Source organism: Sorex fumeus, unplaced genomic scaffold, assembly GCF_029834395.1.
Source record: "Sorex fumeus unplaced genomic scaffold, SorFum_2.1 ptg000020l, whole genome shotgun sequence".
Lineage (NCBI taxonomy): Eukaryota > Metazoa > Chordata > Mammalia > Eulipotyphla > Soricidae > Sorex > Sorex fumeus.
In genome coordinates this window covers 12947624-12961052 of record NW_026606077.1, presented here as the reverse complement: position 1 = coordinate 12961052, position 13429 = coordinate 12947624, and the positions used below count along the sequence as shown (strand labels likewise).

Below are 13429 nucleotides of genomic sequence, written 5' to 3'. Positions count from 1 at the left end.
GCCTCCTCTCTTCCTCTGGCTCCCCCTCTTTTTCTCGCCTTCCTTGGCATTTTTGTCCCTTTGGAGCCAGTGTTCTGCCCATCCTGTGTCCCACCTCTGAGTGAGTGGAAACACCCGGGGCTGGTCCTTGTCCCTGTGACCCTGCAGCTCTGTCCAGGGTCAGCAAATCACCCGAGCTAGCCCGTGCTCCTGGTGACTGCACACGCTCCGTCACGGGCCCCCGTGGCTTCCCGCTCCGGCTGTCACCTCACCTGCCTCCCTCGCTCCTCTCTCCGCAGGAGAACCTGAACCCCTTGGTCGTGCTGAATTTGTTCAAGCGCATCCCGGCCGAGGACGTCCCGCTGCTGCTCATGAACCCCGATGCGGGGAAGCCGTCCGACCTGATCCTCACGCGACTCCTGGTACCCCCTCTGTGCATCCGACCCTCTGTTGTGAGCGACCTGAAGTCGGGCACCAACGAAGACGACCTGACGATGAAGCTCACGGAGATCATCTTCCTCAATGACGTCATCAAGAAGGTCAGTGGCGCCCCGAGCCTTCCTGGGCCCCGGACCGCGGGGGCCGGCCGGGCTGCTGACCGGGGCGCTCTCCTCTCCGCCCGCCAGCACCGGATTTCGGGGGCCAAGACGCAGATGATCATGGAGGACTGGGACTTCCTGCAGCTGCAGTGCGCGCTCTACATCAACAGCGAGCTCTCGGGCATCCCCCTCAACATGGCGCCCAAGAAGTGGACCCGGGGCTTCGTCCAGCGCCTGAAGGGAAAGCAGGGTTCGTCCGGCAGCTCTTTTTAGGGGGGCTTATTCCCAGCAAGCTGCCTGAAGGCTTCGCACTCATGTCTCTGGCTCACAAATGCCACACATGCCGTGTGACCCGTGACGTTGGGGAGGGTTGCAGGGGCTCCTCCCTCCCTGCTCTGCTCAAGGCTGTCCCTTGGTGGTGCTCGGGGAACTGCACTCTGGCCCCTCCATGAGCTCTCGCCGCCCCCATCTATGACATTTTCCTTAAATTAGGGCGATTCCGAGGCAACCTGTCGGGAAAGAGAGTGGACTTTTCCGGCAGAACTGTCATCTCCCCTGACCCCAACCTCCGGATCGATGAGGTGGCCGTGCCAGTTCATGTCGCCAAAATTCTGACTTTTCCTGAGAAGGTACGTGCCCGCCAATGGTGTAGTTCTTGTTTGGGATCCACAGTTCTGGATTTGGGACTGGTCTGGCACATTGTGCTTTAAGCTTTCGTACGGCAGTAGGGAGGCCAAGTGACACAGTCGCCTGCCCAGATCGGTCTGCAGCATGTGTCGGCCCCTCAGACAGCTGACCGTCCAGGGCTGGTCAGCGGCGTGCGCTTCTGCCCCTCAGACAGCCGACCTTGTGGGGACTCAGGCTCACATGGGCGTTCAGTGCCCTTCAGCAACTTCCCCTGAGTCGTAGCATCTTGCATGTCTCTGGGTCCACACCTGAGGTTTCACTGTGACCAGCGCCACCCCAGTTCCTTTTCTTGGGTTGCATTTTTCCAGATCTTAGAATCGTTCAATCAAAGACTCGAGGTACTTAAATTTGGGGTGGGGAGGGCGGTGGGCAAGGGTGCCGGGAATAAAGCCAAAGGCCTGAGCTGCGGCCCCCAAACGTGAAAGATGTTGGAACTATTGGTGTCTGAATAGAAAGGCTGTTCTCCCTTATGCTCCTGTAAACTGATTTACATTTCCCTAATTTAAGGAAAATGTCATGGATGGGGGCGGCGAGCACTTTTTTGGGGGGAGTGGGAGGGGCAGTGTAAGTACAGGTCACAGCAAGGAGACACTCTCAGTCTTGTCTTTGCCTTCTCGTAGAATAGTCACCTCATAGAGGTGCTGCCTGAGCTCTGTCAGATCCCTATATTGACCAGAGTCTCTTGAGGGCGTTGTTTAGATGGTTGTCCAGGACATAGGTGGACACACCTCAGTTCTGCTCCTGTTGCCTTTAAAGTTCGACACAGTTCATTTTCCTGATGGAATAATCAAACAAGTGTAGGAAGCAACTGACCCAAGCCAGCCAGCCCCTGAGTGACCGGGTCAGCTAGCACTTGAATGACCAGGTCTTTGAGCCGCTCGTGGGTTCTCATCCCACTGGCCCCAGAGGCCGAAATGCCTGCGGTGTTTCTGCTGCCCCTAGGGTACAGAACAGGAAGGTTGGGATTCAGACCTGGGAGTGAGCCAGGGTGCACTCACTCCCAGGGACCTCACGGCATCCCCTGCTCCCTCATGTTGTGGCCCTGCAGGTGAACAAAGCAAACATCCATTTCCTGAGGAAACTGGTCCGCAACGGCCCCGAAGTCCACCCTGGAGCCAATTTCATCCAGCAGAGACACACGCAGATGAAAAGGTGATGTTTCCACTCAGGTCGCTGCTGTTGCCTTCTGGACCCAGTTCGCTGTCACCCCTCTGGGTCCCGAGGAACAAACCCAAACACAGCTGCTGCCGCGCTCGTGCCTGGTGAGGATGCGGGCTCATACCGCAGCCAGCTGGGGAACACCGGGCCGGGAGATCAGTCCCTTGTGATTCGTGTTCTCGGACTTAGGTGGACAGACACATTAAGAGGAGGGAAGCGGGTATTTCCAGCTGGGCTCAGGCTGTTTCACTGCCCTCATTTCTCAGACTCTCCGGCTCCAGCGTTTCCACCCACAGGACCAACCGTCTGGGCCTCTCCCTCGCGCCCTGGGGAGAAGTTGATTTATTAAGATTCTGTCATTCATTCTGTGTTGAACATACATTATTCATATTTTAATGTGAGGGAATCTCATTCTGAATCTTCAACATGAGGATATCCGATTTAGAGTCACTTTCTCACAATTCACTGGAGGACACCTTGGAGTCAGTGACGTGTCACCCTGTTTCTCAAGGGAGGCCACGTGGGGCAGAGGATGGGACTCCAGTCTCACACAGGCCAGGCGTGTGCTCTCCCTTGGGCCTCTGCCCAGCAGACGCTTGAGCTCTCAGTACCACTTTTTGTGAAGCGTTGTGTGTGAGTGTGTGGGTAGAGTGTGGATGTGTGAGAATGTATGTGTGAGTGTGAGAGTGTATTAGCCTGTTTCTGTGTGTGTGCGCGCGCGCGTGTGCGTACATGCGTGCGTGGACGTGTGCGCTAAGGGGCACACACCCAGAGCCACATAGGTCCGGGGCCTGCTCCTCACCACTGCGCTGTGTCCCTGGTCTCAGTCGAGTGCTCAGACCTTTACGGGGCGAGTGAGGGGCTGGGGCGGACACTGTTCTCACAGGGGCCTTTGCGCTCGCTCCGTGCAGGTTTCTGAAGTATGGGAATAGGGAAAAGATGGCTCAGGAACTCAAGTTTGGAGACATCGTGGAGAGGCATCTCATCGATGGGGACGTGGTGCTGTTCAATCGTCAGCCGTCGCTGCACAAACTGAGCATCATGGCGCACCTGGTGAGGACGGCTCGCGCCTTCACCTCCTGTGTGTGACGGGAGGCTGGGGAAATGTTCACTTGGTTGGGGTGAAACTCCCTCAGACTGCATTTCCCTTCCGTGTTGGCGGGTGCACAACGTGGAACTCAGCCTGGGGCTGCTGGCACTTCACTTTTAAGGTGCTTTTTTTTTTAATTGAACCACTGTGAATTGCAGAATTATAAAAATACTATGATTGCATTCCGACACCAGTCCCCTCACAGCATCCACTTCCCTCCGCCGATGTCCCCGTTTCCCTCCCACCACCGAGCCTGCCTCTGTGGCAGGTACTTTTTTCTTTGTTTTCTTTCCTCACCCCTCTAGACACTGTGGCTTACAGTGCTGTGCCCAGGAGGGCCTCGTGCACGTCACTTTCCTCCTTCCAGGGCCCATCCCTGTCCAGAGTGACCACGGCTGTCATCGTCGTAGTGGGAGCTGCCCTGGCCCCACCCCACCCGCCATGCAGCCTCCTCCTGAAGACCAGGCTCATCCCCTTTGTTTCTGTTGCCTTTGAGCATCTGTTGGTCCCTGACTGTTTCTTTATGTCCCACATAGGAGAGCTCATTCTGTGTCTGTCCCTCTCCCTCGGACTCAACATCACTCACCCTGGACTCCAGATCCATCCACATAGCAGCAAATTGCATTTTATTACAGTTGAGTCCAATCCTATTCCGCTGTGCAGATGTACAATAGTTTCTTTATCCAGTCATCTGTTCTTGGACACTTGGATTGTTTCCAGATTTTAGCGACTGTGAACAGTGCTGCAGTGAAAATAAGAGTGCAGATAACTTTTCTGCATTGTGTTTCTGGGTTTTTGGGGTATATTCCCAGGAGCAGAATTGCAGGGTCTCATGGAAGCTCAATTCCTCGTTTTTTGAAGAATGTCATATTGTCTTCCAAAAAGACTGGACCAGTCAACAATCCCACCAGCAGTGAATGAGGGTCCCTTTTCCCCCTCATCCATGCCAGCACTGGCGGTGGTTGTTTTATTAGTTTTAGTCAGCCTTGGCCGTCAGTCCCTTTTCAATCCCACTGACAGAATTGGCCACAGGAGACCCTCACAGGATTCCCCTACTCGTACTTGCCTCACAGTTTAAATACAAAATCATTCCGTTGGTTTGCGCTGATAAAGCCACCTGGACTAGTTCACAGGTGATCTCGCTGGCAAAAACAGAATAGAATTGTGTCTCCGTAACCTAAGGGCTCTGTTGCCAGGAATCCACATTTATATGTCTTCTCACTGTCACTGTCCTCCCGTTGTTCGTCAATTTGCTTGAGCGGGCCCAGTAACGTCTCCATTGTAACACTTGTTACTGTGTTTGGCATATCGAGTACATCACGGGGAGCTTGCCAGGCTTTGCCACTACCCACTCTGCTGTTGCTCCAACCCGTCTTCTCACTAAAAAGTCTTTTTTTTTTTTCTTGGTTTTTGGATCACGCTCAGCGGTGCTCAGGGCTTATTCCTGGTTCTGCACTCAGAAATCACTCTTGGGGGGATTCAGAGGACCATAGGGTTCAGGGATTGAACCTGGTTGGCCATGTGCAAGGCCCTGATCACTGTCCTGTCACTCCAGCGCGGCTCTGAGCACCTTGTGAGTGACTCACTCGATGCTTCTGTTCCCACAGGCCAGGGTCAAGCCCCACCGGACCTTCAGATTTAACGAGTGCGTCTGCACCCCCTACAATGCAGACTTCGACGGCGACGAGATGAACCTGCATCTTCCCCAGACAGAAGAAGCCAAAGCAGAGGCCCTCGTCCTGATGGGGGTAGGCTGGAGAGGGGTAGCGGGATAGGGGCCACGCGTGGCAGTGTTCGGGGGGGGGGGGGACTCCCACACGGCTCTGCTCTGGGGTCACTCTTACCAGTGCTGGGCGGTGGCGGGGGGGGGGGGGTGAGAGGTGGCCATGCAGTGTTGTGGAATGAACCAGGCTCAGTAATGTGAACGGCGAGCTCCTTGGCAGCCCCTCGGGGCGCGGTGCCTCTGATCTGTGGCGGGATCCTGAGAGCGAGGAGACCCAGGAGGTTATGAAAGAGTTCGGGGCGCGAGAGCGGCCAGGTGTCGACTGCTGGGGTGGGGGGAAGACAGGTCTGGACAGGTCATTTCTCAGCGACTGACCGTCCTCCAAGCTGCTGCCTCACCTTGACAACGCTGAGTGGGAGTCTGTTGGGGCGTGTCACACGCTGCTCTGCCCTCGGGCTCAGGCGGTGAGGCCTACTCCGGGTGCCCATGAGACCCCGCGTTTGACCTTCGGCGTTGCGTGGCCCACTGGGCACTGGGCAGCAGCCGCCTTGGCCGTGTTCCATGTGCCAGGGTGAGCCCTGCAGAAACAGTCAGAGGCAACCAGATCACTCACTACAGTGTTGTTTGGGAAGCCCCTGGCTCAGTCTGTTTCACAAGTGGGTTCCAAAATGCCGCCCACAACTGATGGTTTAGGACGGGGAAGGGCATCACGCCCGCTCTTGGCTGGCATCTGGACTGGTTCATGCTCAGCCAGACCCAGCTGTGGGAGCCCGAAACCTAGTGGCCCTAGACAGGTGAGGGCCCAGAATCCCGGTCTCTTCCTCCCCAGTGTCTGCCTCTCTGGAGCAGGCCCTGAGAAGGTGTGGTCGGAGGTGCTCCTCCCCTGGAGAGCAGTGCCTGGGACTGGGTCCGAGAGCTGGGTGGAAGCCTGCCCTCCCTCTGGGCCACACTTGGCAGTACTCAGGGCTGACTCCTAGTTCTGTGCTCAAGGGTCACTGCTGGCAGTGGTCGGGGGACTGATCGTAAGGGATGCCAGGAATTGAACCCAGAGCAGCTGCACGCAAGGCAAATGCCCTTCCTGTGGTATACTGTCGCTCCATCCCCAACATTTACTTGTAAAGACGTTTCATTTGGCGAGAGTTTGTGTTGGGGTACAGGTTGCCAGGTCTGCCCACCACCATAGTGCCAGTGTCTTTTAGGAGAGCCCAGTGGACCCTCAGCCTTTTGAGCTCACCCACCAGCCCAGCTTTGGAGCTAGAGTCTAAGGTGGGTTTTTGGGTTTCCCAGGGAAATCGTCCCTTTGTTTCTGAATGTCCTGTGTATGAGATCCCCTGCTCTTTCCATCCTTCTGACACTTTGTTAACCTCATGACCCCCTCACCCAGCTATACACACTTTGTAGCAGAAGACTCACATCTCACACCCACACAGGACAGCTTTCTCATCACCTTACTCCCATCAGGTGCTGGGCTTAACGTTAGACCTCAGCCGCCGTAGGGAGCGTTGGGATGGGACAGGTTCACATTGAACCTCCGGGTAAGGTTGTCGGCCCAGAAGGCACATGCATTCTGAGTCAGCTAAGAAGTTTCCAGACTCTGCCAGGGCCAGAGCAATAGTACAGCGGGGGAAGGGCGTTTGCCTTGCACATGGCCGACCCAGGTTGGATCCCCAGCATTCCTTGTCCCCCAAGCACCGCCAGGACTAATTCCTGAGCTCAGAGCCAGGTGTGACCCAAAAACAAAACCCCCCCAAAAAGCAGACTTTAGGCCAAAGGGTCTAGGCCCATTCACGTTCTGGCCAGCATTGTTTGGGGATCCATGTTTTTCCCTGTGCATCCTGTACCGGCGCTTGTTCCTGGCCTTTGTGCAGAGATGCTGTCGCTAGCCGAGGCACCCAGGCATTGAGACTTCTATGCATCTCTGACCCTCACTCAGGAGTACTTCTTCACGTGCCTCTGGCCAGCGAGGGATGTTCTGTGCATGAGTGTTTGTTCCACTCCTCTCCCGATGGGGCCACTTGGAGAGTGGCCCTTTGTAAGGTGTACGCTGTGGAGATGCTCTCCCACACGATGGCTTGCCTGTGTGTCTCAGTGTCATCATCCTTTGTCTTGTGGAAGCTTTTGCGTTCCAGGCAGTCCTGTTTATTTTTTACTTTTCTGCTCCCCTTTGCCACTGGAGTTGGCTCCCTGACAACTTCTCTGAGGCTAGTATTTCTATTAGCAAGTGCCTCTGTCGCTGAGTAGAAGTTCTATCGGTGATAGAAGTCGGCGAGTAGAGCTTCCAAGGGTGAATAGTGCCTCTGTCGGCAAGTCGTGCCTCTGTCGGGATACCAATAATGGCTCTGTTGGTGGGTAGTGTCTCTGTTGGCAGGTAGTGCCTCTCCTGTTCCCTTTCTTGTGCCTGGTGGTTTTGCCCACACACCTGGCGGCTGTGCAGCCCAGCGGGTCAGCTCTCGCACTCACAGCTGCGTGCTCCCCGTGTTTCCACTCCTTCTGTTGTGGTGTCCGCTCTCAGCTGAGGGTGGTGGTGCTCCCCACATGTTGTCAGGTTTCACTTCCTATGCCAGCATTGGGTTCCCAGTGCTACCTACCCACCCACGCCCTGGCAGCATGTAGCAGGGAATCTCTGTGCCCCAGGGACCAGAGTGGCCCTGGTGACACTCGGTACCCTGGAATACCAGGGATTCGAATTCAACCACATACTTTCAAAGCAGGTACTCGAAGCCCTGGGCAGTTCCTGCAGCCCCAACATCCAGTCTTTATCTTGAGTTGTTGTTTGGGGGCCATAATTGGCAAAACTCAGGGGCCACTCCTGGCTCAGGCCCAGAAACCACACGGGGTGCTGGGTCAGCTGTGTACAGGGCAAGTACCCTAACCCCCGAGAGCAGCACTCCGGCCCCTGTCCTTCCGATCTGCATGGTGTGAGCTGGTGGTTCTGTTTCATGCTTTGGCCTGTCGGTTTTCCCAGACTCCCTTAGTTAAAGAACTGTGCCCTCTTCTAGTTTCTGCTCTTGGCGCCCTTGTGAATTCCCTGTCGTCCGCGTCTCGGCTTAGCTCTGGGCTCTCGGTTCTGTTCCATTGCTCTGTGTACCACTGTTCCAATACCACTAGCTGTTTCAGCGGCTATGGCTTTGCATAGATTAAAGGCAGATGGTAAGTTGTGTCGATGACATGATTTGGGCTTAGGGGGGAAGTAAATGCTGTTTGTTAGACTGTGTATAGCAGAGCGAAATATTCTATTTAGACAGCAGTCCCTTTTGCCTGGCAGTTTCACAAATAGGAGATTGGGGTTATGTTTTGTTTTGACACAGCTCTATTTTTACCTTTTTTTCCTATGGCAAATAGATTATCTCATAACAGGACGTAAAGTTCCGAGTACAACCGACCCAGATTCAATCCCGGGGACCACAGAAGGTCCCCCAAGGCACCACCAACAGTGACTGCTAACAGAGCCGGGGGAGAGACCCTGCGCAAGCCCAGTGTGGATCCCAAACTCCATCCCACATATGGTCTGCATGCAAACAGGGGCTAGGGTCAGAATTCACAGTGAGGCACCGCAGTACAAACATTATCACAGTGTATTTTACGGTTAAAAATAGCACAGTTGGAGCAGAGGTAGGGTGCTGCTGGCCTTGCACACAACTGACTCGGGCTCAATCCCCGGCATCCCGTATGGATCCCCAAGCCCACAAGGAATGATTCCTGAGTGCAGAGCCAGGAGTAATCACTGAGCATCGCCAGGTGTGGCCAAAAGTAATTAATGTTTGTCCTTCAGACAAAAGCGAACCTTGTCACCCCAAGGAACGGAGAGCCCCTGATCGCTGCGATTCAGGATTTCCTGACAGGTGGGTGTGTAGAGCACGCGCAGTCACGTGGTGACTGGAGAGCTGTTTAATTGCCTGTTTCATTCTGCTTGTTTGCTCACTGTGATTGTCAGCCCACTTCAGTTCTTTCATATTGACGGTTCTTCATCAAATCAACAAGCGTTGTTGATTCCCACCATGAATGAGCAAATCTTCCTAAGCACCGGTGACGAGAACAGAGTTCCTTTCCTTGTGGAGCTTTGAGGCCAGCTGAAAGGGCCAATAAGCAGTTGGATATTTATTTGGTTTTTATTTTGGATTTTGTTTATGGGGGAGCCATACCTGGCAATTTTCTGGGCTTAGCGGTAGGGCGTTTGCCTTGCACGCAGCCAGCATGGCCAATTCGAGTTCGATTCCTCCGCCCCTCTCGGAGAGCCCGGCAAGCTACCAAGAGTATCTCGCCCGCACGGCAGAGCCTGGCAAGCTCCCCGTGACGTATTCGATATGCCAGACACAGTAACAACAAAGTCTCCAATGGAGACGTTACTGGGCCCGCTCGAGCAAATCGATGATCAACGGGAGGGCCTTTACTTACTTTACTTTACTCCTGGCTCTACACTAAGGAATCACTCCTGGCGGTGCTTGGGCGACCTTATGGGATGCTGGGGATCAAACCCAGGTCAGAAGCATGCAAGGCAAACGCCCTCCCTGCCGCTGTACTATGACTCAGGCCCCTTCATTTTTTATTGTAATTGTAGCGTTTGTTCCTCTCCCAGCAGTACTTTGGGGTTGGGTCTGTGTGATTCTGGGGGGCCACTCCTGCTGCTCACCTAGGGACAACCATGCGGTTCCAGGGATGGACCCCAGGCCCCCCATGCAGACCTTGTCCTCCAGCCTTCTCTGGCCTGGCAGCTGTCTGTTTGCTCTTGCTGTTTCAATAGCTGTCCAAATTCATCTTAAAATGGGATTTGATTTCACAGTGTCACAACGTCATTCCCTTTTTGTTTCCTTTTTCTGATTCTTTTTTTCCTTAATATTCGTAGGTGCCTATCTCCTCACTCTGAAGGACACTTTCTTTGATCGAGCCAAGGCTTGTCAAATCATCGCTTCAATATTGGTTGGCAAGGATGAGAAAATCAAAGTCCGCCTCCCGCCTCCAACGATATTAAAGGTGTGTGCAGGGCCCGCGTGGGCCCAGGCAGGGGCATGGGGGGGCCTTCCGTCGTGCGGGCACCAGACTGCAAGGGGCCTGTGCTGACCCTTGCATGGAGGGTGTTTGAGCCCGGCCTGACCAGCTCATGCTCCGACTCCCTCCTCCAGCCTGTCACCCTGTGGACAGGAAAGCAGATCTTCAGTGTCATCCTCAGACCTAGTGACGACAACCCGGTGAGGGCCAACCTCCGGACCAAGGGCAAGCAGTACAGCGGCAAAGGGGAAGATCTCTGTGCCAATGACTCTTGTGAGTGGAGCCGCCTAATCTGTGCCTAATCTGCCCCTGATCTCTGCTTTGCTCCTGCACCAAGCGAGGCTGGAGGGGAGATAACTCGTTTCTCTCAAAGGCAGAGATCATGGAGCTGCAGGACGCAGGGGTTATATATCTTTCAAACGTATTTTGTCTGGGGGCTGGAGAGAGAGTACAGTGGGATAAGTACTGTGCAGAGATAGTACAGACACTTCCTTCGCACATAGCCAACCCGGGTTCCATCCCCAGCCATCCCATATGGTTCCTTGAGCACCACCAGGAGTGATCTCTGAGTCCAGGGCTAGGAACAAATTCTGAGCCCAGTGTGGTCCGAAAACAAAACAAACACAGAAAATGTGTTTCGTCATAAGTGACTTCTGCCAGTTACTAAAATTGCTTTTATTCTGCCTTGTTTTTTTGTTTCGTTTTGGGGTCATACCTGGTGGTGCTCCAGGGTCAGTCCTGGCGAGCTCAGGGTGCCATATGGGATGCTGGGGATCAAACCCAGGTGGGCTGATGCGAGGCTGGCACCGTCCCTGCTGTCCTGGCTCCGGCCCCAGCGTTTCTCTGTTTGTTGCTATTAGGCTCTTCCTGGTGATGCCATTCTCGGTTGTCAGTATGAGTGACTAGCAAACGGCATGACAGATTAGACATCCTCATCACTGCCCACGAGGGTGACGGCGCTCTGTCACCCACTGCTCAGAGACTGAGCCCACCATGCCCCGGGGTCATTTTCTCCCTCAAAACATTTAAACAGTTGTTTTTGTTTGTTTTGCTGTGCCTTCGCTTTCTGTCTCAAAGCTTAATTTTTCCGCTGCCTCGAGTTCCTTTTGGATTGAGGCACCGTGAGGAGCAGTTGCTTGTCTAGACGCATGACCGCCATTGCTCTTGCAGACGTGACCATCCAGAACAGCGAGCTGATGAGCGGCAGCATGGACAAGGGCACGCTGGGCTCCGGCTCCAAGAACAACATCTTCTACATCTTGCTTCGAGACTGGGGCCAGAACGAAGCTGCAGACGCCATGTCCCGGCTGGCCCGGCTGGCCCCCGTGTACCTGTGTGAGTGTCGGGGCCCCGGGCTTTTAGGCATTCGTTCCCTCCTCCCCACCCACACCTTTCTCGAGAATAATGGTTCATTAGTCCAGACTAAATCGCTTGGACTTTCTCCTGACTTACTTGGTGCTTGGTGCCTGCAGTCCTCCCTCAGAGTCTGGCTAGTGCCCCAGCGCCTGCCACCCGGGGGCATCACGTGCAGGACCCCAGTGGGCAGCCTCCAGGACCAGGTTCAAAGATGGAGCACTCTGGGACTCCGTGTCCGAGGCTCTTCCCTTCTGTTCCACTATTCCTGTTTCCTTCATTAGTGGGTTGAGTTGTGGGGGCCTGGGGCTCCTCCATCCAGCTCCATGGCAGGAGGCTGTGCTATCCCAGAGACCAAGTGAGGCAGGTGGAGATTTCCTAATACCTGAAGCCTGCTCTTCAGCTCGGCTGATTATTTGGTGGTCAAGATCCTAGATTGACGTTTCTCCCCAGAGCATTAAAGGTGCTGCCCTGTCTTAGCCATCAGAGCTGCTGTTCAGAGTCAAGCAGGGCTCAGGCTGGAGCAATAGCACAGTGGGTTGGGCGTTTGCCTTGCACGCGGCCGAGCCGGGTTCTATTCCCAGCATCCCATATGGTTCCCCAAGCACCACCAGGAGTGATTCCTGAGTGCAGAGCCAGGAGTAACCCTTGAGCATCTGCTGGGTGTGACCCCTGCCCCCCAAAAAAAACAAGAAAAAAATAACAAAAAAAAAGTCAAGCAGGCCTGGAGCTGTGGGATAGGGAGGGGGCACTGTCATGTATGTGACCAGCCCAGGTTCAAGCCCCAGCACCCCTGTGGTCCCTGCCCCACACTCCTCACCCCAGCACCACCAGGAGTGATCCCCAGGTGCAGAGCCAGGAGTAAGCCCTGAGCACCACCAGGTATGGTCAGACACCAAATAATAAAAGAGGCTAGCGTGTCTCCATCCTTACTCCCAACTGTGCTGAGTTTCCTTTTCATTCTGGAAGCTCTGTGAATGCTATGTGGTCCGAGTGATGAGAAAGCTGACAGTGGTATGTACCCTTGGTATTGGGGTGTCTGTGTGTCTGTCTATGTGTGTCTATGTCTGTCTGTGTCTGTCTATCTGTGTGTGTGTGTGTAAGTGTATGGGTGTGTGTGTGTGTGTGTGTGTGTGTGCGCGTGCGTAGTAAAGTAGTAGTTTCAGGGTGTTCAAGAGGATTCAAGAGGATACCAAGTCTCAGGAGAATGTATGATTCTCAAGTACCTCGTGAAGTAAAAGAGAAATTACCCACCCAGGCTGGGGTGCAGCAGATTGCAGATGGAGTGACCCTCTTATGCACTCTCTCACGCTCTCTGTCCCTTTCTCACTCTCCCTCTCTTGCTCAGTCTTGCGCTCTCTCCCCCTTCTCTTTCTCTCTCTATTCCCTCCCCCTCCATCCATATTCCCAGCTCATCAGTCATTCCTGGTGAGCTCACGGGACCCCGTGTACCAGGGATCCATCCCAGGCCTCCTGCATGCAGAACTTGTGCTCCAACGCTTGAATTACCCCCTCGTCCCATACCTTCTGTTTTTATTGTTGGAAGGGGGGGCAGGGGCACACCAGGCAGTGCTCAGGGATCACTCAGAGCTCAGCGAAACGTGGAACTGGAAATCAAACCCAGGTCTGGTGCCTGCAAGACAAGCACCCTGCCCACTGTGCTCCCTCCAGCCCCCACCTTACCTTTCAGCTCTCCTATTGACTTTCAGATTTTATTCTAGTAGATTGATTTTCCAGCCATTTCTTTCTTTGATCTTGATTGTAGTCAGGTACTCCTTTGGGGGTTTTATTTATTTATTTGTTTGTTTGTTTATTGAGCTCCAGTTCTTAACCCTCAGTCCCCTTACCTCTGTCGCTCTTGGACGATATTAATCCCTAGCGTGATTGGCTCCCTGGGTTTCCTCATTGCTTTCC

General features: G+C 54.3%; 1 protein-coding gene across 1 annotated transcript in view; it reads left to right on the top strand.

Annotated features, from left to right (window-relative positions):
- Positions 1–13429, top strand: part of POLR3A (RNA polymerase III subunit A) — a 41154-nt gene that overhangs the window by 5627 nt on the left and 22098 nt on the right. Inside the window, exons 6-15 of the mRNA XM_056113353.1 lie at positions 279–518; positions 606–768; positions 1011–1147; positions 2254–2357; positions 3275–3416; positions 5061–5201; positions 8949–9018; positions 10020–10147; positions 10297–10435; positions 11333–11497. Of these exons, the coding sequence (XP_055969328.1) occupies positions 279–518; positions 606–768; positions 1011–1147; positions 2254–2357; positions 3275–3416; positions 5061–5201; positions 8949–9018; positions 10020–10147; positions 10297–10435; positions 11333–11497 (1429 nt within the window). The remainder of the gene's footprint in view (positions 1–278; positions 519–605; positions 769–1010; positions 1148–2253; positions 2358–3274; positions 3417–5060; positions 5202–8948; positions 9019–10019; positions 10148–10296; positions 10436–11332; positions 11498–13429) is intronic.